The 25454-nt window shown below is 37.3% G+C and overlaps 1 protein-coding gene across 3 annotated transcripts in view; it reads left to right on the plus strand.

Moving 5' to 3' along the window:
* The window catches only part of WDR70 (WD repeat domain 70), a 327284-nt gene that overhangs the window by 263439 nt on the left and 38391 nt on the right, over positions 1-25454 (plus strand). For 2 of the 3 annotated variants that reach the window (XM_059916261.1, XM_059916260.1), the window contains exons 11-13: positions 8666-8765; positions 11494-11578; positions 13056-13194. The exons of the other annotated variant lie outside the window; for it this stretch is intronic. In XM_059916261.1, the coding sequence (XP_059772244.1) occupies positions 8666-8765; positions 11494-11578; positions 13056-13194 (324 nt within the window). The remainder of the gene's footprint in view (positions 1-8665; positions 8766-11493; positions 11579-13055; positions 13195-25454) is intronic. 3 annotated transcript variants of the gene reach the window in all.

The raw sequence follows: 25454 nt of genomic DNA on the forward strand, positions 1-25454 counted from the left end.
TTGAGCCTAAGTCAACCCAGGGCTTTATTAATCTGCTCTAGCTATGCTGATATCTCAGTTAGCATAGCAGCTACAGTCGGGACTACTACTTGATTAAGTCTGTAGTCAACAATCCCTTTGTGGAAGGACTAGGAGAAGAATTATTGCCCCACTGAGTAGCACTGTCCTTCCTCTTAGGAATCTGACTACCTCTATAGTCAATCAGTTCCTGATCTGAAAATAGAGTCAGATATGGGAACAGAGCCAGGGATCATGACTTTTTATTGGGGTGACCACCCTCAGCTTCCTGCTCCTCCATTTATCTCTCTTTTTGGTTGTAGATACTAAGCAGTACCTTTGCTGTCTGCCCATCTCTTCTGCCCCTAGGAATGCCATGTTCTATTAACCATCTCCACATTTTTCTGCACATCAAGCCCCCTTGGCTGCCTCTCTGATCTTGTCAGTCATTATATTGCAGCCTCTTGGCTTCTAGCAATTAAGCACTGCAACCTAGCTTTTATTACTTTGGGCCTCATTATCCCCATGGATATTAATGGCCCAGCTCAGTGAGATTAGCCCTGGGCTGCAGAGGAGACCTTGGTGAATGGTACTTCTTGGTGATGCTGAACTGAACTCCTTGGTGATGCTGGCTCCCTCTCACCTGTGTATTCCTGGTGGCCTTGGTGAATGGTACTTCTTCTGGGCTCTCCCATGAAAAATAATATTCTGTATTGTCTGACTTGACACAATATATCCATCCCAGCATGCCCGCTTCCCCCAGCCCTCTTATTCTCTTCTCTGTTGTCTGCCAGGACAATTGGGGTGTTTTTATTTTACTCAACATTGGCCATCACTTTTCCAGGCCTCTATAGCATCCTTGCAGCAGGTTTGCCCCATCCCCTGGAGACCTTGTATAAAAATGTGCCCCAAATCAATGAATCCTGCTGATGAAAGCCCCCTTGATTAAGGATCCTCAGAATCCAAACTCAAGGTACTTCATGGCTCCTGCCAGCAGCTGCGAGCTAATTCTTGGCGTCTCTTTTGGTGTGTAATCTCTTTCCAGCCGCTTCTCCAGCTGAGTAATACTGGGATTCGGCACTAGTTACTGACGTAGAAGCCAGAAGAGGAGGTAGGGGCAGGTCCTAAGAGAAGTTACTGCTGCCTTGTGGGGGAGGGGCAGTTGTAGCATCTTCCAACCCAAAGGAATTGCTAGCTCTTACTAGGCAAGGGTGGGCCACCTCCGTAGGCTGTGAGGGTTCAGGGGCGTCTGCAGATCTAGCATCTTATAGACATCCATCCAGATATCCTGTCCTTATGTTTCAGAGTCTCAGGTTTTCCCAGCTAGAGCCCTGCCTTAGAATAACAGACATGCCTTGGCTGAGCATTTAGATATCTCTGGAGCTCTATAAATCGAACTACCAGATCGCTTTTGTTTGTTGCTCAGCTGTGTCTGGTCTTCCACTGCAGGAGATGAGGGCTTCTTTGAAAGCTACTAAAGAGGCCCTCTGGCTCTTCCACTTAGTCTTTGACGGTGCTCAGTTTCTCATTGTCCCTCTGCAGGGATAATGACTTAGCACTAACCAGCCAACACTATTGTCTTTGTAGGTATCTTCCTCCCATATATTTTTAAATGCCTAAAATGTTTGTCCCGCAAGGACAGTCCCCTGTACTAGGAAGTTTTCCCAGCTCACCTCCAGTGAAATCTGTAGCAGTTGGACCGCAACTAAGCGCTCGAGTATATCTGTGCTCCACAGTCCACTCAGGACAGTGTCTTCTTTACCCACGAAGGAGGCAGTCCTAGATTTTTATCTTAACACCTGTGCTGTTGGATCACTCCAGGTACCACTTGTGATAGTCTGGTTCCTCTGAGAAACAGACACCAAGATAGGGTTAAACATATAAGAGAATTCTTGGGGAAAGGCCTGTCAAGGGAATGGGGGTGAGGGAGCCTGAGAAGGCTGGAGAAGAGAGCATGATGTAGGCCATACCCCTAAGAAAGAGAAAGGAAGGAAAGGAGTGTTACATGTCCATCAGCTGATAAATGGATAATAAAATGTGGTACATCCATACAGTGGAGCATTACTTGACAATAAAAAGAAATGAAGTATTGAAACATACTACAACATGGATGAACCTCAGAAACATTATGCCAAGTGAAAGAAGCCAATTACAAAAGATAGCATATTGTATGATTTCATTTATTTGAAATGTTCACATAGGCAAATATACAGAGACAGAAACTAGGTTAGTAGTTGCTTAGGGCTGACAGATTAGGGGAAAAGAGGGAGTGATTGCTAATGTGTATGGGGTTTCTTTCTGGGGTGATCCTAATGTTCTAAAATTGACTGAGGTAATGATTGCTCAGTTCTCTGAAAATACTGAAAAACATTGAACTGCATACGTTAAGTGGACAGATTCCGTGGTGTGTGAATTATATCTCAATAAAACTGTTATATTAAAAGAAAAGAAAAAGAGGATTGTACAGAAAGAGTCTTAGACTGTAGCACAATGCCCAGAATGTTTCAGTCAGGCTAATCAGGAGTCCTTTCTCCCCTGTGCGCAATCGTTGGTGAGGAGGAGCCTGTGGAAAGCCTGGCCTTGTCACAGAGGTAGTGAGAGTGCTAGTCATTATGCTTTTCACAGTGGGAAGTCTGAGAGACACATTTTCTTGGCTACATGTCCTATAATCCCAAACAAGTCACCTGTCCATACCCAGACTCAAGGTGTAAAGAAATACATGCCACATATTGATGAAAAGCAAAGCAAAGTTGTATTGCAAAGGAGTGTGACACCCTTGCATTACCTCATTAAATTCTCCTAGCAGCTTATGGAGTGGGTACTATTATTAATCTCGTTTAATAGATGGCATAGGGAGATTAGCCCAAGATGATAAGTGGTGAAGCCTGGATTTGAACTCACCAGTCTGATTCCACCCTCTGTGCTTTTTATCATTATACCATGTTTTCATACAATATATTAATTTGATTATCACAGAATCTTTTGCAGAGGTTTTATTGTCTAATTTCCTTTTATTAAAATGAAGCCTTCATGGGCATAGGAAATTGCAAAGTACCTTTCTATGACAGTTCCTATATTTTTGTATACATTATTCTCATAATCCTTACTACAGATCTCCAAAATCAGAGGAACAGGAGGAAATTATATTCAGTCTTGACCTATATCTATTCTGTTTTTTAATCTTGGCATTTAAAAAAATCCTGGAATATTTTTAATCCTGGTATGGTAAGTAAACCTAACATGTGATTGAAAATAAAGAATTGATTGGAATTGCTTGATTATAACGAAGCTTGAAAATAGATTCTCAATGAAAAAGAAAATTTATATCTATTTAGGGAGACCTAAGAGTAGATTTGAGAGGACAGTTAAATGTTAGTACACCTAGTTTGTTAGATAGCCTAGCATTTGCTTCATCTTGCTCTCGGAGTTTGTGTTTCGGTAGCATAGTTGCATTTCAGCAACGTTCTGAGAGGAGGTGCCCACTATAGACTGAATAAATAAATGTGTGGCATTGACGCAACGCAGGGAGATAGTAGGTCAAATGCAGCTCAGTTTCTTTGGGAGTTGGGGAAAAAGAGTAAGAGTGGGAAGATGTGTAGGGCATGTTATTTGAAAGATTAATAAACTGTGAAACAGAAAGATTAAGCCTCTTGGCCAGGGTCAAACTAAATGTAGTAAGCTGAAATTTTAGGTCAAGTTGGCTTGGCTCTAAGACCAGTATTCTTTCCACTAAATCGTCCCCTATTTTCAGCCCAGAAATTTATTTAAATTCTCTCTTTTTTAAAATAGTTTATTCCACTGTTTTATTGATTACAAAACATGTTTTGATCCTTTTGAGGGCTGTCTTTCCTCTTGCATTGATAGATACACACTAGAGCGATGGAAAGATATTGGGATCTAGCTAGCTGCTGGATGTAAACTCACTGACCTCTGTTACCACCATAGAATATTTGGATTATTTAGAATTACAGAAAGTGGTATATTTAAGACTTTGGGCTAGGCATCATATTTTTCTTTGAGAATTTGGCATACTTCCTTAGAGAGGAAAAACTAGAATTAGCATAGCCACAGAAGGCAGGACCAGGACTCACAAGTAGATGTTAGAAGGAGGGAGGCTTGGACCCAGTTTAAGAAAGGTGTTGCCAATTAGAGCCACCCAGACAAATGCACTGTTGTTGCTTGTGGTGTAATGAGTTCTGTACTGCTGGAGGCTCTATGACCATCTGCTGGGAAGGGACAGTTTTACCAGTTGGAAGTTTGTACTGTATGATCTCAGAGAGGGCCTTTAAAACTCTAGGTTTTTGTGCTTGCATTTCCCATCACTCTGAATATTTGAGACTTGATGTTCTCCAAATCTAACATAAGGCACTCCTAAGAATAGGAAACCTATATAAAGGAGTTAATAATCTCAACTTCCCTAAAGAATAATGTTCTTTGCCTAGGATGATTATAAAAGGAATTAAAGGAGGAGTTGCAGTTTTAGATTTCTCACATTATGCCAGAAGTGTTTTTCAGTCAGGTTGACTTTGTTTTCAAAATGTGAGGGTATTTTTCATCACAGACTGTCCAAATATTGATGTTTTATGCAAATTTAAGATCTCCTCTGGCTATCCATTTTATTTCATTGGAATAAACTTTTGTTACTGGTTAAAGTGAAGTTAATAATTGAAGAGCACACTTGACATAAAATCTGTCGAAACGGAACTACCTGCTTGCTCTTGGGCTCATGCGGAAGTGTACGTGATATGATTGCTTTGGGTTCTACACCTTTTAAGGTTCTTTATCCCACCTGACTGGTATATGATATGTACATATCTATATATATGTGTGTGTATTTATCTTTTAGAATATTGGTATTCATGATCTATTTTGCTCTATTAATAATAAAAAGTACATTTGATCAGTTAGTCGAATTATAAAATATTATGTATTTACCAGTTTTTGTCTTTTCCTAAAGAATCATAGAGCTGTAAGTGACTTTAGAAATCATCTAGTTCAATCCATTTATTTTACAGAAGATAAAATTGTGATCTGGAGAGGCTAAGTAATTTGTCCCCAGTCATACTGCTAGTTTTTGACTGAACTAAGTCCAGATTTCATATCTCCTGGTCCTGGACCAGTGCTCTTTTTGCTATACCACATTACCTTACTGATAATTCATGAAGTGATGGGTCTTCCTTCTGTTTAGATGTATATATGTATTTATTAGCATTAAAAATAAATAAAACATTTAAAACAAATAAAAAATTAATTTCACTGAGAGGCCAAATGTAAGTATAGGACTTTCTGGTAAACTGTTACCTCTGTAGTATCTTTCAAAAGCTTTATTTAGAGTTTAGGAGTTGATAAGTTGTTGAAATATAACTAAGTGGCATATTTTCCTTATTGAGATTAGTAGCAGAGTTCTGCTTTTCTGAGGAACAAAAAAAATATGTTCAATCTACTCTCCACATGTCCAAGAATGATCTTTTAAAGATAAGCAAACCTAGTCACACTACTACTCCTCTGTGTAAAATCCCTTAGCAACTCCTTTTACCTTCAGGATAAAATTTAAGCCCTTAACATGGCCTGCAAGGCGTAATCTGGGCCCTGCTTATGTCACCTCTCACCTGTCCTTTCCCTCTTAGACGTGATTAACTTCTTTTAGTTCTTTGAATCAACCAGCTCCTTTCCCTTCAGGCCTTCCAATATGCGTGTGTTGGTTTTCTATCGCTTAGTAACAGATTACTACCACAAATTTAGTGGCTTAAAAAACCACCAGTTTATCATTTCACAATTTCTGTAGGTAAGAAGCCTGACATGGTATGGTTGGATTCTCTTCTTAGGGTTTTAGGGTTTCACCAGGCTACCCTCAAAGTACACTTGACCCTTGAACACGTGGGGAGGTTTGGGGTTAGGGGCACCAACACACGCTCCTCCCACCACCCTGCGAGCAGTTGAAAATCCACATGTAACTTTACAGTCTGCCCTCCATATCCATGGTTCCACATTTGTGGATTCAACCAACCACAGATCATGTAGTACTGTACTATGTATTTATTGAAAAAAAATCTGTGTATAAGTGGACCTATGCAGTTAAAACCCATGTTCAGATCCCTGTTTCTTTGATACATCTTTTAAGTCTATAGTGGCATGTCAAACGTTTCTCATTCTTAAAATCGCTCTTACTCTTCTGGCATGTCTTTATGGCTTCCTTCTCTGTCCTCAGCCAGGAGAAAGCTCTGCTTTTCTTTTTTTTGGCTGTGTTGGGTCTTCGTTGCTGCGCGCGGGCTTTCTCTAGTTGCAGCGAGCAGGGGCTACTCTTCGTTGCAGTGCGCCGGCTTCTTCTTGAGGTGGCTTCTCTTGTTGTGGAGCACAGGCTCTAGGCACCTGGGCTCGGTAGTTGCGGCACAGGGGCCCTAGAGCACGCGGGCTCAGTAGTTGTGGAACAGGGTCCCTGGAGCACGCGGGCTTCAGTAGTTGCAGAGCGTGGGCTCAGTAGCTGTGGCGTGCGGCCTCAGTAGCTGTGGCTCGCGGGCTCTAGAGCGCAGGCTCAGTAGTTGTGGCGCTTGGGCTTAGCTGCTCCGCGGCATGTGGGATCTTCTCGGACCAGGGCTCAAACCCGTGTCCCCTGCATTGGCAGGCGGATTCTTAACCACTGCGCCACCAGGGAAGTCCCAAAAACTCTGCTTTTAAGGACTCATGTGACTCTTCAGTCCCCCCTGGGTAATCCAGGATATAATCTCCCTATTTTAAGGTCGGCTAACTAGTAACCTTAATTATGCCTGCAAAGTCCCTTTTGCTAAGTAGAGTAACATATTCATGGGCATAACACCAGGTATCGCAGAGGTCATGGGGTTCAAGATTCTGCTACCACAATGCAGTGAGTACCCTCTGACTGGAATAGCCGTTCTAGACCCCGCATCCTGCTCCTTCGTCTGCTAACTTTTACTTTATCCACTGCACCTCTGATTTCTTTTTGTCCCTCTTTTTTTTCCCTCTCTTCTCCTGCTCTGATTAAGAACCTCTCTTTAGTGTTCTCAAATTACTCTATACTTCCCCACTGTACCACTTGTCACTCTGTATGCTTATCTGTGTCCTTTCAGGGGGACCGTCTATCACCTCTGAGGAGAGAAGCCATGTTTATCTCGGCACATTTGTGTTTCCCTGCTAACCCATGTATCTGCCATACAGTTGATTCCCAATATATATAAAAAAAGATGAATCAATGAATTATTTATATCCATGAAAGGAGGAAGCATGATTACCGTCTTTAATATAAATTTCTAAGACTGTCACGTGGAGGAAGAGAGAAGACCATTTTATTATTTATTTATTTATTTTTTACCATTTAACCTTCTGAAAATTTATTTAAATTTAAATTGTGACAATGGGACACAAGAATCATTAGAACTAACCTAGGAATATAATGAAAAGAAATCTGAGTGTAACAGTTCCGCAAAAGGCCAAGGAAGCTCTGGTCCTTATTAAAACAGAAGGTCCGAGTTAAGTGATGTATTTGACAAGACAATTTTAACTCAATATATACAATTTTGTTTTGAAGGCTTGCTTTTGTGAGGTAGTGTGTCCTCATTACTGGAAACTTTTTGGTGAAAGCTCAGTGATGGAGTATCGGGGGTATTATTGGGAGGCTAATGTACGTGAGCTCTGTTTTCTTTTCTTTGTTATGGTTGCTGCATACTGATGGAGATGGGTCATTTGTATTCCTATACCTGTGGCTGCCAGGAGAGACCTACATGCTGTCATCACTAGTAATGTCCCTGGCCATTCACTGTGTAATTATCCAGCCTGGTGGATCTGGGATAATTGATTCCCTAGTACTTTGGCCTGTTCTGGTTACTGAATCATAAATGGGTGGCAAGATTAGTGTAGTAGAGTTACTTTTATAAGTCATTAACTGTTCAGAAGTGACATTGCAAGTAAAAAGACTAATAGCATACATCCGTAGAGAGGGGGTGTAGGGTAGTGTTTAGGAGTAGGCTTTTTGGTTCAAACTCCTAGCTCGACCACTTACTAGCTCTGTGATTTTGGACAAGGTACTTAAGTCTCTGTGCTTAGTTTCCTAATCTGTAAAATGACGATAATCTTCTAGAGTGAACGTGAGCACCATAGGCAAGTTAGTAAAAGAATATAGTGCCTAGGAGGGTATAGTAAGCATTGTGTAATGGCTGGCTGTCGTCATCATCATCAACAACATTATCCTGGCAGGCACACTAAAGATAGTTCAAGACTTACCACCATGTGCAGTGTCTGGCATATACTAGGAATACAGTGATATTTTTGAGTTAATAATATGTTCATTTGTAATTTTTATTTATATTTATTCAGATAACTGTAGGAAATGGTCCCCAAAACTTTTTAAGTATAATGAGGAGAACTAAATGCGGTGCTAATCTTGTGTTGCTCAGAGCTTGCTAAGGCAATCTGAAAAATATCTCCTACTAGAACTTAACCTGGTCTCTTCTTTTCGCTTCTTAAAGCAAATGGATGTTTTTAAAAGCCCTTTGAAATTTTTTCCAAAATAAGAAAACTATCATCAGGTGAAATTAATATTTTTCATGTAGCTATATATCATTTTTTGGATGATAAAGTAAAATATTCTTGCCACAAAAATGTTCTCATCTGAATTCAGATGAGATGTTAACACTTTGCTTGTCTTTGCAAACAGGTTCATCCTAAATTCCACTATAAACAAGCTCATGACCCAGGCACAGATACTTCTTGCGTGACTTTTTCCTATGATGGTAATGTCCTTGCCTCTCGTGGAGGTAGGTTAGAAGCTTTCTTTTTGATATGTTTCTGTATATAAAATGATCGTATGTAACTCTAACAAATGTCACACTAATATCCTAGTGCTTAGTAAAGCTAGCTGTGCTTTTGTTAATGTACCTTTGCCAGTCTAGTTTTTTTCATTAAAATGCATTTCCAACTTGGCAACATTATTTTATTAAAATTATCAAGTAAAATTTAGAAAATATGTACTTTTTTGCCTAAGTTTTCATTTTAGCTCCAAATTCCATCAGCATTTGGAGCCTGCAAGGATGACCATTGCCTCTACCTTATGGACTTTTGTAGATGATATTCTATATTCTTTCTATATCATTTTATAGTTCTGGGTCTGGTATTTCAAACTCTTCTATTTGCTGACCATTGATTTTTTTTCAGTTCAAACACTAACTCAGTTCAGTTAAAAAAAATTTGTATACCTGGATGTTATTTTTTTAATAACTATGTAATTCTATGTGGTCGTATTGTAAGTTTACCTGTCCACACTCATATGGTTGAATAGAGATTGTTTCTAACTTTTTGCTAAATCTTTCTCACATGAATAAGTAGTATGCTGATAGAAGGAAATAATAAAATAGTGAGGGCAGCTTATGAACAAAGCATTAGGGGGGAAGTATGGGGCATGACTGAGGATCTTCCAGTAAGCGCATTTGTGGGGAGAGAAAAGAATCAAGGTAAGTAGGTTGGAGCCATGTTACAGATAGCCTTAAATATCACAAAGAGGATTTAGTCTTTATTCCATAGGCCAAATTAATCTAGCAACACTGAGTTTAGTCATTCGTTCACTCACTTTACTGTATATTGAGCAACTGATCTGAGCTAAGCATTATGCTAGGTGCTTGGCATAAACTGTGGACATCATAGCAGGGTTCCTTTCCTGAAAGAATTTGCAGCCTGATGTAGAGGGTATGGAAGTGAGGAGGACATAGAGTTGGCACAGCTCTCCCCTCAGTTTAACTGCTCCGTGCCCGTTTACCCTTGGGAACTCCATCCAGATTCTCTTTCTTCCAAGGAAGCCTTATATTGATATACCCAAACTACCCTCACTTACATAATTTTAAAAAAATCAAAGCACATGCACATGTGTTTTCTATTTACGGTATACATGGCAAAGATGGATATGTATAAAATATATGTTTTGGTTCATCAATTCTAACCTGTTCTTTGAGTCCTAAGATGACTCTTAATTAAGACTATGTACTATACTCTGTACTTACATCAGTGATTCTTACCCCAAGAATGTATCTGAATCCCTTGGGAAGGTTTTCAAAATGATAAATCCTCCACTAGGAAATTCTCACATTCACTCTCGCGCCTCTAGAGTGGTATACCCCAATCTCTGAGGTAGAGTGGGGAAAGAAAAGGGGAATAACAGAGGAGTGTACTTTGAAAATTCTTCCTGGAGGATTCTGAAATAGCCCAGCCCCACCCAGTTGATTATTACTGCCTTAGAAGTATAGGATTAACTCCGTTTCAGTCAAAACCATTTTAGTGATAATTTTTACCTTCCCCTTCCATCCTATACTAGTTGTTGGGTAACATGTCGTCAACAGAACATGTATACTGTATTCCACCATTCTCCTTCCTGGATGTATAGACTATACCAGATGGAAGTCTCTCTGTTCAGCAGAGTCCCCAGAGTGTTGTAAGGTGCTGCTGCTAGCTCCAGAACCTGCCAGGTTAACTAAACTGTTTAATACAGGTTAATGTTTTCTTATTGTTTGAGGATTGTGGGGATGTGTAACCTTTTTTTAAAGACTAAAAGCAAAAAGGTGAGCCTTACAAAGTTCTTCCAGTATAAGCAGGTCTCCAACCCAGCCAGTTGTGGATTAGTGCACCTGCCAAAAGTTGGGTTTCAGAGTCAGGGTTGCTGGGGAGAGAATGGGGATTTTTATTGAACTCTCCACTCACCTCACTTGCATCTGGTACTGATTCCTTATTGGACCCAGGGGGTTGAGGCAGGTCTCAGCTGCGGACACTGGGGAAAAAGAACAGCGAAGATATTACTTATATGAGTTTTGGCTTTCATTATGAACAGGAATTAGTTAGTAGTCCTATAGAAATACTTCAAAAGTGATTCTTTAAAGAATATTAATTATACTTTGGCTTGGAAAAGCTATACTCCCCAGCAAGGTGAAGAATGATAGCCACAGATAGAGTTACACTGGAGGGAAAGGAATCACATTGGCTCACTCTCATTAATGTTAATGGATAGTTTCACCCACACACTAGTGGGAAAAAGAATCTGTTGTGAACTGAACTATTTTCAGTCCTGGTGGTTGCTAAATTAATACCTTCTTAAGAAGTCAAGTTATGCTCAGATATACCACAGGGAAACTACCATCTGCTCTAAAGTCACTCTTTAGAGAAGATTCTCCAGGGTTCCTTCTAGCCTGCAGATGCTACATCAATCTGGAAAGTAATTTCTAGGAAGCTAGTTCATTATCATGTATCCTTCTACTGTTCTCACAACTCCTGCTCTCAAGCTCCCTAGTTAAAAAGTAAAATGTGTCATGTGCATCCCCTTCCCTCCTTCCTTCCCTCCTGCCTCCTTCCTTTCTCTCTCTCTCCCTCCCTCCCCCGCCTCCCTCTCTCCCTTCCTTTTCTTATAGTTATACACTAAGTTTTGCAAACTCTAAACTTGGGACTGGTTCTTTTTTGCAAAATTTACTTTCTGCCTTTTTTTTTCCTTTCTCATTCCTCTATCAGGTGATGATACCTTAAAATTATGGGACATCCGACAGTTTAATAAGCCACTTTTTTCAGCCTCGGGTCTTCCCACCATGTTCCCAATGTAAGTAGCATATTTTTAATATTCAATAAGCACAAGAGAATGGAAAAGTAATTTTTTCATCTTCATGTTAATTTATAGTGTCTTAGATTTTCTAGAAAAGGGACTTGAAGAGTGATTGAAATAGGTTTTTTGAAAGATGAATTTTTATTTTTCCTTTCATTTTGTACATTCTTCAGAATATAAAATTTTATTTTTGAAGTTGAAATGATGGCTGTTCATGTATTTGTGTGTGTGAATATATATATATATATTGTATGCATATGTAGGTCTTGGGGTAGTAAAAACATTTTAAAGGGTTGAATTGTTCTTTTAATAGTGTATAAACGACAGAGTAGGCCTGTCTTTTATTTGTTTTCTTTTAAAATTTGAATCCTCATACCATTAAAGCAATTCTTCATAGTTCCTGAATATTATATGTCATTTTCTCAATTTTTTCTTATCATCATTTCAATCAATAATTCGGTAACCGTCACTTATTCAAACTGTCTTGCCCTGGGTAGCTGAACACTGTTATCTGCATTCTACTAAGTTGATAACTGAAGCTTTAAAGATTTTTCTGCAAACAGCTGAGGTTGGGATTTGATCTCTAAGTCCTACAATTGGTGCCTAAGCAAAAATTTCTATTTTGGTAGAAATAAAATTTCTCATCTGTATTAAATAATGACCAAGAAGGAGAGTGTGAAGGTAATGGAAGCAGCAAATGGAGGAAGCTGTATAAATATCAGAGCACTAACTCTGACACAGTCTATTGCCCATGGCATTTATCTGTTAAAACAAACAGATGGATAAACAAACATGAATTTATAGCTGATACGAATTTTTTGAGCCTTGTGCCTGCTGCAAGTAATGCTAACTAGATAGCGTCTTTGGCTCATGTCTTAGATTATTCAGTCAGGTGGCCAGACCTCTCATCACAAGAGCTGTTGAATCACAGCCATCAATTAGGTTCCAGCCGTACAAGCTGCTCCTCATTTCATGGTGCTTGACTTGACAAAGCTCAAATTGTTTGAGAGGTAGTGCTGATAAAAATAATTCCAAAACTGATCAAAATAATCACTACTTAGACATTAGTCGTATACTGTCTATTTGTGTATAGACAGGGTCAATGTCTATATTGAGTTTTTCCCACACGTTATTTACATTGAAAGATATTATAATGTATTGAAATTAGAGCACAGATTCTGGAGTCAGGCTGTCTAAGTTCGAATCCCAGCTGTACCACTTACTTTTGTGATCTTGGACAAGGTTTATTTAACCTCTTCCTGCCTCAGTTTCCTAATCAGTAAAATGGGGATAATAGTATCTACTTCATAGGATTATTGTGAGTATTAAGTGAATTAATATAAGTGCCTGACTTACTATAAACCCTATGTAAGAGTTGTCTCTTATTACAGTGAGGTTGTTTATACTTTAACTCATTATCACTGCACTGTTGTGGCGCCATAAGTGTATACTTATAAACTCTTTTTGTCTGTAGGACTGACTGCTGTTTCAGTCCAGATGATAAACTCATAGTCACCGGTACATCTGTTCAAAGGGGATGTGGCAGCGGCAAACTTGTTTTCTTTGAGCGCAGGACTTTCCAAAGGGTGTATGAAATAGACATCACAGATGCGGTATGTGTGTTCTTTCCTCCCAGCCTTGAGAATGAAGTGAAGTTTGCCTCTTAGCCATTTTTGGTTTTGGTTTTGGTTTTGGTTTTGATATAGAACGTAAGTTCTTGCCCTTACAGTACAGTGGTAGCTGCTTTTTTTCTCCAACACAGGAATTATTAGTACATTGCAGACTGGCTTATCTACACTTTTCCCTCCCCAACCCAATATTTCCTATAGGCCCACACTTTAGTCAGAATTTCAGCTGGGCCTGGGATGTTTACCCGCTCTGCCAACCAATTTGAGGAGAGAAGAAGCTGATCTTCATGTAGCATACAGAAAGGAGCTTCCCACAGTGTGCATGTTTGTAAGGATTCAGGGATTATGGACAGAAGTGAAACGTTATGCCCTCAGAATGTGATGAAGTGTATCATTGTTTGAAAACTTTGACAGAATTCTCCTTGTTAGGTTTGTCATTAAGGTAAGACTCAGCTTCCACTGAGGTTAATATCTATTTAGTTATTAGAAGTTTAAAACATTTCAGATTTAACTTCCACATCCGAAAAACCCCCCTTTAGTTTTGTTTACATATTTATGTAAGCACTAAAACACCAGCATGCGTGCATTCATTCATTCATTCATTCACGTCTAGAGACTGGAGCTGTATGTAATACAATAATAGTGAAGATTCCCAGAGGAAAATCTGAGTTCCTTTAAAGTCTTTGAAAGTATGTATTATTATTTAGATGGTAAGGCAAATCATTGTTATTTTTCGAGTATGAAACAGGCCAATTAATGTCTGTGCAAATTTTCTTTGGCTCATAGTCAAATCCTTTAGTAATATCCTGTATCTTAAACAGTGCTCTTATGTAGGTTTCTCCGGTTGTTTCAGCTCTACATAAACAGTTGAGACATATTATGTACTTAAATGATTCAGACAATTGAACAACTGTTTTTAAATCACCAGCAAAAAGCTCCTGTCTCTAATGTTTTAACATTACTGTGGAGTCTTAAGTTGTAGGCACTAAATTTGAAACCATGGTATAGAGACAATGAACTAACAATGAGACTAATTCTAGATGAGTACTTAAGTTTTATAGATTCTAATCTCATGACATAATTTGAAATGTGCCAGCACTAATAATACTTTTTTTTGGGTGCATCCAGAAGCCAACTAAAACACTAGAATCAAAGAAAAACACTCTTGACTCTATCAACTTTAATCTCAAAAAATAAAATTATTATAATTGGTTGTTCCAGAAGTAAGCTGGTTTTGTTTTTTTTTTTTTTTTAATGCCTCTCAACGACTATACATCTCAGTATTACTCATGGGGTTGTGTTTTTAAATTATAATTTAAATTGAAATGTAATTAAATTAAGGGATATAGAAGTATGATTGTACTTTTATTAAAGACATGTGGATGTCATAAGTGTACAGAACACACTGTTTGTTGTGTTGCTCTGAATTGCTTTTCTAACTAGATGTTTTTCTCCATGGCACTTACCACCATCTCATCTATTATATATTTGTTTTTGTCTGTCTGCTTCCACCAGGATGTACGCCCATGAGGGCAGAAACTTTGTCTGTTTTGTTCACTGCAATATCCCCAATGCTCAGAACAGTGCCTGGCACTTAGAAGGTGCTTGTTTATTGAATGAGTGAATGGTATACTTGGGAAGTGCAAGTAATGCATACTGTAGAGCACAGGTGTGTCTTTGGAGAGTGAGGCAGGAGAGAAGTATCTAGAGATGACAGGGTAAACTGACTTTGTATACCATAATAAAGTGACTTTATCTTATGGTTTTTGGTTTTTTGTTTTTTTTTTAAAACAAAGGAATGACATATTCAGATCCCGGTCTTAGATGTTGATTTTTATTGAAGTGTGAAGGTTAGATTTACAAGACATAGTATTTATTTGTATATGTATAATTTAGGAGACTGGGTCAGTGTTCCCTGCAATTAAAAGAAAAAAAGAAAGCAGGTTTTAGAAGAAAGACAGCGAGTCTGTTGTTGGTATGTTGAACTTGAAGTACCTTTAGGACCTCTGTGTGGAGATGTTCAGTGGGCAGATGGGTAGATAACTTTGGTGCTTAGAAGAAAGAAGACACAGTTTTGGGAGGAGTATTTATAGTTCATAGTTGAAATGTTGGTTGCTGATTAGTTTGATCACGGAAAGGGCATGAAGGATAGAGAAGATGAGCCCTAGGAAACCAGAGCATTTAAGGGATGAGCAAGTGAAGAGATACAAAGAAAAGAGTGAGGTCATTAAGGAAACAGAATTTATCATATATTGAATTATCTTAGAAAAGTCAGAAAACTGATTTTGAGATGCATTTTAATAGATGGATGAAGAGAGAACTTCAAATAGGGACAAAACCACACACCTTAAAGTGGCCTTTTAAATCATTGATTTAGGATTTGTTTGTCTTTTTTTGGTTGTTAACATCAGACAGCATTGTTTTCTGTTTATATTGTAGAACGATATGCTAAAGGGACTTTAAACTGCCCCTTTGATCCCTATTTTCTCAAGTTTTAAGTCTTCTTGGAATGTAGAAAAATAAACAAATTCATTCTTTGGGATGGATAAAGAGGGTGGACACTTTGCTAGAAGGGCCAAAAAACACCTCTTTTATTTAATTGTATTTTTGTCATTAAAAGCCAGGATTGTCATTTCTTTTGGAAATACCACACTCTGCTATAATAAGGTACTTACTGTATTGAGTTTTAATTTAGCTAAAAGGCAGCATCTCATATTCTTAATATCAACATTTAGTTGTTTGCTTGTTTGACTAGGCACAGGCAATGGTGCTGGTAGGTCTATCCTACAGCCATTTACTTCAGTAAAGTATGATTGACTGCATTTTCCCACACCCTTTTCTAAAACTAAATAAATCCCTAGATAGTTATATTCTGGAATGCCAAGCTCAATATATATATAGGGAGCCAAACATTGTTTTCAGTTAGGGAATGTTAACAATCTATACAATTAATTTCCTAATAACTAAAAAGTGTCCTACAATCTTCACAATAAATAGCTTTTTAAAATATAACAATTATATTTTCCATATTTAGTTTTGAAACAAACTTTAAAAATGGTTTTAATTACACTCTCTGCATTGTCATATGCTCTGAAAATTTTTCTTTCTCTATTCAGTTTAGAGACTCTCAACACTCTTCGCTAGGAGATGACAAATGTTTAACATTTACTATTTTTACTGTGTGATGTTTGTACACATTTTACAATTCTGCTGAAATTATTTTTAGGTGTTTCCTTTTCCTAGTCCAATTTTGTTTCCTCAAGTTTAAAAAAAATGCATATCCTCGTTTATCATCTACTTCGTTGTAATTTGAATAATGTGCTTAGCCTCTTTTCTAAGATAAATTCCAGAATATAATTTGATCTTGAATTTAAAAGCTCACCTTTGTCTTTGTGTAGATGGGACCCTAGAATGTTTATATATTGTGTAAAAAGCTTCCATTACTCTATTTTATGTGAAAAAGCATAGGAGAGAAGGAATGGACTAAATGTAATTTGGAGATGACCTATCATTTTTTTAAAAGGTAATTATGTTTAGAAGAAACAGAAATTTTTAAGTCTTTTCAGAGTTCCAGTTATTTCAGGAAATGCTGTGAAAGAACACTTAAAACTATTATTAGCTTAGTGATTTTTCATCAAACTATACTTTGTTGCAAAATGATTAATAGAATTTCCTTTTTTACTAATATAAATCAAGGGACATGGTTTATGCAATTGTACTAGTATATTACCATTTATACTCTTTTACCCAAGCATAGTGAAATGAAGTTGTTTTGACCTGGTATTAAGATGGTGGCCTCTTCACCTCAGTTGCTTTGGGCAGTAATTTAAGAGAGAACAGACATTCCCTTGTGTACAGAGAAGAAAAAGGTGGAAAGGAAAACAGCCAGAAATTTCACACTAGGTCCCAACTTCTCTTCTAATTTGTTTGTTTGTTTACGTAGTTTGGTGAGAGATCTCTGTTTCTGTAAACACTGAATGAACAAAGTGAAGAGAAGAAAGAGAAAAACTAAACCTTTATTTTTAAAACATAGCTATAGCATTTAGCACGGCTACTGAACGGAAGGGAAGGGAAATTTGCTTCGGCATTTTCAACTAGACTGCCTTAGGCATTTCAAAGTTGATTGAGAATCCTGGTGCCCATATAAGAAAGGTAATAGTAAAGGTCTTGTGATCATCTAAAGAATATTTGATTATCTTTAGGAACGTTTTTTAACCATTGAAGAGAATAGATAGCAAAGAACAAGGATTATCTTAGAGTTTTGTTTCTTTCTACCACTACTTGTTCTCTGCAATATCCCTTTCCTGTGGGAGATGAAATCTGGATTATGCACACTTACTTACTTACTGCCTAGCTACCTACAGGCTGTACCTCTGCCCCTTATTATCATAGGTATTGGTTGAAAAATACGTAATTATTGTTAAAATTATGTTAATTAAGTAATAGTTTATATATTTACCAAAAGGTGGGGAAAGTTTCTTATTTCAGACCTACTTATCCAATTACAGAGATAGCCTACTGCATATATTGAGAAGAAGGTAAGATCCATATTGTGTAAAAAAAAGAGATTTCTTTAAAAGAACAAAAATTTCCGTAAAAATACCAACTGTCTGTCCTTCTTTATATAGTTAGGTGAAGTTCTGAAGAGAACTTGAGTTCACATTATTTTTCTAAACATCATATCTTATCACATTACCCATAGATTATACCCAGATATGACCTTTAAATTAATGAATTTTGATGTCCAAGAAAATTGCTGTATGTGTCAATATGTAAAATGACATACAACATATAAAATGAAAGAATTAGCACTTCCATTTCACATAAAAAGTTATTGTGTTCTTATTAGGAGAGAATATTGATATTTTAAATCCAAAGAGATTGATTAAGTATAAATGGATATAATGGGGCCATGAAATAATAGACCCTTCATGAATCTAGCTATGTATCTTAATTAATAAGTGTAAGGGACATGCTGACTCTTCAGACTACAATCACCCCATGTTATTTGTACATGTGAATGAGAACAGAAAGGTCATTCAAATTAATGGATATTCCAAGGAGTCCTCAGAATTGGCTTTGGAATGTGTCTTTGTTCTTATATTTGAATACAGATAACGACTAACATGGGAATTTACTTCAAACTTAATGAATTAATGAAGCTGTGCCTGTGAAAGCTTGTCTCTGAAGGAGCTGAAGAACTCAACTGTTCTTCCATTTTGTACTGGGAATAGACTAATCATCTGTCTTTACTGATATAAAGTCCCAGCTCAGTCCGAATCACACGTCTTTAAGCGTTTTCTAGAAGTAAAGGAGTCAAGTGGTGTCTTTGCCCAGTCAGGATCACATAAGGAATAGTACACAGAGAGAACTTGAGCTATATGCAGTGCAAATGCCAACTGAAAATAAGCTTGAAAGAAAGACTATATTTGGCATTTATCTGCTTTCTAAAATATAGTGAAACCTTCTTAATGTGAAGCACAAGGGGATGGAAAAAAATGGGCTTTGAGTTAACTAGCTTTCCATTATCTGACTTTTATTAAAGAGCAATCAGGCAGCTGGTTGGCTAGGGAATAGCAGTTGCTTTGAGTTATGTATTATTTTGAATAAAGCAGTATCAGCTTAGTGAAATTTACTTTCTTGGGAGGATTAAACAATGTAGATTCTAGATGGGTTCTGATTAGTATGTTTGTATTTAGTAAAATATGTTTGTTTTCCCACTGCCAAATGATAAGACAATATACTCAATATAGGTTTATTGAGCATTTGCTCATTGGCAACTAAAAGGATATGTGAGCACTGCGTGTTTCGTAGTCTTCTGAGATATATGAATATTTGATAGGGAACCTGGGAGTAAATAGATGATGATGGAGTTTTAGTGTAAATTTGCCAACACAGCAGTTACAAGGTTCTTTTTCTAGCACTACCTTTTCCCAGGGTCCTGTGCCTGGTTATTAGGACAATGTTTTACTGTCAAGAAGCACAACGGTCAGTGCTACTTTCTGTAAGAATATTTTCTTTTTTTAAAAAATTAATTTTTATTGGACTATAGTTGCTTTACAATGTTGTGTTAGCTTCTACTGCACAGCATAATGAATCAGCCATAAATATACATATATCCCCTCCATTTTGGACACTACAGTGCATTAAGTAGACTTCCCTGTGCTATACAGTATGTTCCCATCAGTTGTCTATTTTATACATAGTATCAATAGTGTATATGTGTCAATCCCTATCTCCCAATTCCTCCCACCCCACCCCTTTCCCCCTTGGTATCCATACACTTGTTCTCTATGTCTGTGTCTCTGTGTCTGCTTGGCAATTAAGGTCATCTATACCATTTTTCTGGATTCCACATATATGTGTTAATATATGATATTTGTTTTTGTGACTTACTTTACTCTGTATAACACTCTCTAGGTCCATCCACGTCTCTACAGATGACCCAGTTTCGTTCCTTTTTGTGGCTGAGTAATATTCCGTTGTTTGTATGTACCACATCCATATCCATTCTTTTTTTTTTTTTTCATATCCATTCTTTATCCATTCCTTTGTTGATGGACATTTAGGTTTTCTTTAAGTAGCAAAGAAAAGAGATGCCATTGGGCTATGATGGAAAAAAATATTGCATTTTTACCACTTTTGTGATTTGACTTACTAAACCCTTTCTTCAGATTCAGTAACTGGAACTCAGCTGGAGTCCCCTGCTAAGTTAGCCTCACAGTGTCCAGGATGGGGCTAGTGTCCTTAAGATGTGATTAAATTACTTTTCATTGCACCTAAAGGTATCATGCTATGGATGTTCCAGGACGGTAGTTCTCAGGATTTAAAGAGTGCAGTTGAGTGTTCATCTGTAGGCACGTGAGAATAGAGAGGAAAGAAGCCACGAATTTCATGATGGTTTAACTGTTACTATGTACCTTATCAAGTCTTAAAATATTTTATGTAGGGAAAATGAAAGGAACAAGCTTAGGCTGATTATTTTTTATTATTTTTAAAGTGTACAGTTCTGTGATTTTTAACCCCTATACATTCCTGTAGTTCCATCAATACAATCAGGATACAGAACAGTTAGTTCCATCACCCCCTAAAAACTCCTTTGTACCATCCCTCTATAGTCACCCTCTTACCCCCTCCCTCGCTGTCCACTCCTTATCCCTGGCATTCACTGGTCTGTTCTCCATCACTATAGTGTTGACTTTTCAAGAATGTCATACAAATGGACTCATATAGTGTGTAACCTTTTTAGATCAACTTCTTTCAGCAGACTCCTTTGAGACTCATCCAGGTTAGTTGTGTGTATCAATAACTTGTTGCATTTTATTGCTGAATAGTATTCCACTGTATGGATATAGCACAGTTTTTTTATCTACTAAAGGACATTTGATTATTTCTAATTTTTGGAGATTACAGATGGAGCTGCTGTAAGCATTCATATAGAGGTTTTTGTGTGAATGTAAGTTTTCTTTTCTCTAGGGCAAATACCTAAGAGTAGGCTTGCTGGGTCATATAGTGAGTGTATATTTATTTTTATAAGAAACTGCCAAGCCATCTTCAGATTAACAATGTCATTTTGTATTCCCACCAACAGTGTATGTTTTTTTTATTTGCTCTGCATCCTTACCAACACTTTGTATTGTAACATTTTTTATTTTATACATTCTAATAGGTGGGTGGAGTGGTTATAATTTGGATTTTCCTAATGGCCAGTGATGTTGAATATCTTCATGTATCCATTTTCCATGGTTATATTCTCTTGGGTGAAATGCCTCTTCAAGTCTTTTGCACAGTTTTAAATCAGGGTGTTTGTTTCTTACTATTTATTTTGAGAGTCCTCTATATATTCTAGATACCAAGTTCTTGGGCTGTTTTCTCCCAGTCTGTTGCTTGTTTTTTTTCTTTTTCTTAATAAAGTCTTTTACAAGGCAAAATACTTTATTTTTTTTAACATCTTTATTGGAGTATAATTGCTTTACAATGGTGTTACTTTCTGCTTTATAACAAAGTGAATCACTTATACATATACATATGTTCCCACATCTCTTCCCTCTTGCGTCTCCCTCCCTCCCACCCTCCCTATCCCACCCCTCTAGGTGGTCACAAAGCACCGAGCTGATCTCCCTGTGCTATGTGGCTGCTTCCCACTAGCTATCTATTTTACGTTTGGTAGTGTATATACGTCCATGCCACTCTCTCACTTTGTCACAGCTTACCCTTCCCCATCCCCATATCCTCAAGTCCATTCTCTAGTAGGTCTGTGTCTTTATTCCCATCTTGCCCCTAGGTTCTTAATGACCTATTTTTTTTTTTTTTTAGATTCCATATATATGTGTTAACATACGGTATTTGTTTTTCTCTTTCTGACTTACTTCACTTTGTATGACAGACTCTAGGTCCATCCACCTCACTACAAATAACTCAATTTCGTTTCTTTTTATGGCTGAGTAATATTCCGTTGTATACATGTGCCACATCTTCTTCATCCATTCATCTGTTGATGGACACTTAGGTTGCTTCCATGTCCTGGCTATTGTAAATAGAGCTGCAATGAACATTTTGGTGCATGACTCTTTTTGAATTATGGTTTTCTCAGGGTATATGCCCAGTAGTGGGATTGCTGGGTCATATGGTAGTTCTATTTTTAGTTTTTTAGGGAAACTGCATAGTGGCTGCATAGGAGTTCTCCATAGTGGCTGTATCAATTTACATTCCCACCAACAGTGCAAGAGTGTTCCCTTTTCTCCACACCCTCTCCAGCATTTATTGTTTGCAGATTTTCTGATGATGGCCATTCTGACCAGTGTGAGATGATATCTCACTGTAGTGTTTTGTGTTTTTTTTTTCTCACTGTAGTTTTGATTTGCATTTCTCTAATGATTAATGATGTTGAGCATTCTTTCATGTGTTTGTTAGCAATCTGTATATCTTCTTTGGAGAAATGTCTATTTAGATCTTCTGCCCATTTTTGGAATGGGTTGTTTGTTTTTATTCATATTGAGCTGCATGAGCTGCTTGTAAATTTTGCAGGTTAATCCTTTGTCAGTTGCTTCATTTGCAAATATTTTCTCCCATTCTGAGGGTTGTCCTTTCGTCTTGTTTGTGGTTTCCTTTGCTGTGCAAAAGCTTTTAAGTTTCATTAGGTCCCATTTGTTTATTTTTGTTTTTATTTCCACTTCTCTAGGAGGTGGGTCAAAAAGGATCTTGCTGTGATGTATGTCATAGACTGTTCTGCCTATGTTTTCCCATAAGAGTTTGATAGTGTCTAGCCTTACATTTAGGTCTTTAATCCATTTTGAGTTTATTTTTGTGTATGGTGTTAGGGAGTGTTCTAATTTCTTACTTTTACATGTACCTGTCCAGTTTTCCCAGCACTACTTATTGAAGAGGCTGTCTTTTCTCCACTGTGTATTCTTGCCTCCTTTATCAAAGATAAGGTGACCATATGTGCGTGGGTTTATCTCTGGGCTTTCTATCCTGTTCCATTGATCTATATTTCTGTTTTTGTGCCAGTACCATACTGTCTTGATTACTGTAGCTTTGTAGTATAGTCTGAAGTCAAGGAGCCTGATTCCTCCAACTCCAATTTTCGTTCTCAAGATTGCTTTGGCTATTCGGGGTCTTTTGTGTTTCCATACAAATTGTGAACTTTTTTGTTCTAGTTCTGTGAAAAATGCCATTGGTAGTTTGATAGGGATTGCATTGAATCTGTAGATTGCTTTGGGTAGTAGAGTCATTTTCACAATGTTGATTCTTCCAATCCAAGAACATAGTGTATCTCTCCATCTATTTGTATCATCTTTAAATTCTTTCATCAGTGTCTTATAATTTTCTGCATACAGGTCTTTTGTGTCCTTAGGTAGGTTTATTCCTAGATATTTTATTCTTTTTGTTGCAGTGGTAAACGGGAGTGTTTCCTTAATTTCACTTTCAGATTTTTCATCATTAGTGTATAGGAGTGCTACAGATTTCTGTGCATTAATTTTGTATCCTGCTACTTTACCAAATTCATTGATTAGCTCTAGTACTTTTCTGGTAGCATCTTTAGGATTCTCTATGTATAGTATCATATCATCTGCAAACAGTGACAGCTTTACTTCTTCTTTTCTGATTTGGATTCCTTTTATTTCTTTTTCTTCTCTGATTGCTGTGGCTAAATCTTCCAAAACTATGTTGAATAATAGTGGTGACAGTGGGAAACCCTGTCTTGTTCCTGATCTTAGTGGAAATGGTTTCAGTTTTTCACCATTGAGGATGATATTGGCTGTGGGTTTGTCATATATGGCCTTTATTATGTTGAGGAAAGTTCCCTCTATGCCTACTTTCTGGAGGGTTTTTATCATAAATGGGTGTTGAATTTTGTCAAAAGCTTTCTCTGCATCTATTGAGATGATCGTTTGGTTTTTCTCCTTCAATTTGTTAATATGGTGTATCACACTGATTGATTTGCGTATATTGAAGAATCCTTGCATTCCTGGTATAAACCCCACTTGATCATGGTGTATGATCCTTTTAATGTGCTGTTGGATTCTGTTTGTTAGTAGTTTGTTGAGGATTTTTGCATCTATGTTCATCAGTGATATCGGCCTATAGTTTTCTTTCTTTGTGACATGTTTGTCTGGTTTTGGTATCAGGGTGATGGTGGCCTCCTAGAATGAGATTGGGAGTATTCCTCCCTCTGCTATATTTTGGAAGAGTTTGAGAAGGATAGGTGTTAGCTCTTCTCTAAATGTTTGATAGAATTCGCCTGTGAAGCCATCTGGTCCTGGGCTTTTGTTTGTTGGAAGATTTTTAATCACAGTTTCAATTTCAGTGCTTGTGATTGGTCTGTTCATTTTCTATTTCTTCCTGGTTCAGTCTCGGAGGCTGTGCATTTCTAAGAATTTGTCCATTTTTTCCAGGTTGTCTATTTTATTGGCATAGAGTTGCTTGTAGTAATCTCTCATGATCCTTTGTATTTTCTGCAGTGTCAGTTGTTACTTCTCCTTTTTCATTTCTAATTCTATTGATTTGAGTCTTCTCCCTTTTTTTCTTGATGAGTCTGGCTAATGGTTTATCAATTTTGTTTATCGTCTCAAAGAACCAGCTTTTACTTTTATTGATCTTTGCTATCGTTTCCTTCATTTCTTTTTCATTTGTTCCTGATCTGATCTTTATGATTTCTTTCCTTCTGCTAACTTTGGGGGTTTTTTGTTCTTCTTTCTCTAATTGCTTTAGGTGTAAGGTTAGGTTGTTTATTTGACATGTTTCTTGCTTCTTAAGATAGGATTGTATTGCTATAAACTTCCCTCTTAGAACTGCTTTTGTTGCATCCCATAGGTTTTGGGTCGTCTTGTTTTCATTGTCATTTGTTTCTAGGTATTTTTTGATTTCCTCTTTGATTTCTTCAGTGATCTCTTTATTATTAAGTAGTGTATTGTTTAGCCTCCATGTCTTTGTATTTTTTACAGATTTTTTTTCCTGTAATTGATATCTAGTCTCATAGCATTGTGGTCGGAAAAGATACTTGACATGATTTAAATTTTCTTAAATTTACCAAGGCTTGATTTGTGACCCAAGATATGATCTATCCTGGAGAATGTTCCATGAGCACTTGAGAAGAAAGTGTATTCTGTTGTTTTTGGATGGTATGTCCTCTAAATATCAATTAAGTCCATCTTGTTTAATGTATCATTTAAAGCTTGTGTTTCCTTATTTATTTTCATTTTGGATGATCTGTCCATTGGTGAAAGTGGGGTGTTAAAGTCCCCTACTCTGATTGTGTTACTGGCGATTTCCCCCTTTATGGCTGTTAGTATTTGCCTTATGTATTGAGGTGCTCCTATGTTGAGTGCATATATATTTACAATTGCTATATCTTCTTCTTGGATCGATCCCTTGATCATTATGTAGTGTCCTTCTTTGTCTCTTGTAATAGTCTTTATATTAAAGTCTATTTTGTGTTATATGAGAATTGCTACTCCAGCTTTCTTTTGATTTCCATTTGCATGGAATATCTTTTTCCATCCCCTCACTTTCAGTCTGTATGTGTCCCATGGTCTGAAGTGGGTCTCTTGTAGACAGCATATATACGGGTCTTGTTTTTGTATCCATTCAGCCAGTCTGTGTCTTTTGGTTGGAGCATTTAATCCATTTACTTTTAAGGTAATTATCGATATGTATGCTCCTATTACCATTTTCTTAATTGTTTTGGGTTTGTTATTGTAGGTCTTTTCCTTCTCTTGTGTTTCCTGCCTAGAGAAGTTTCT

The sequence above is a fragment of the Balaenoptera ricei genome, chromosome 3 (genome assembly GCF_028023285.1).
Source record: "Balaenoptera ricei isolate mBalRic1 chromosome 3, mBalRic1.hap2, whole genome shotgun sequence".
Classification (NCBI taxonomy): domain Eukaryota; kingdom Metazoa; phylum Chordata; class Mammalia; order Artiodactyla; family Balaenopteridae; genus Balaenoptera; species Balaenoptera ricei.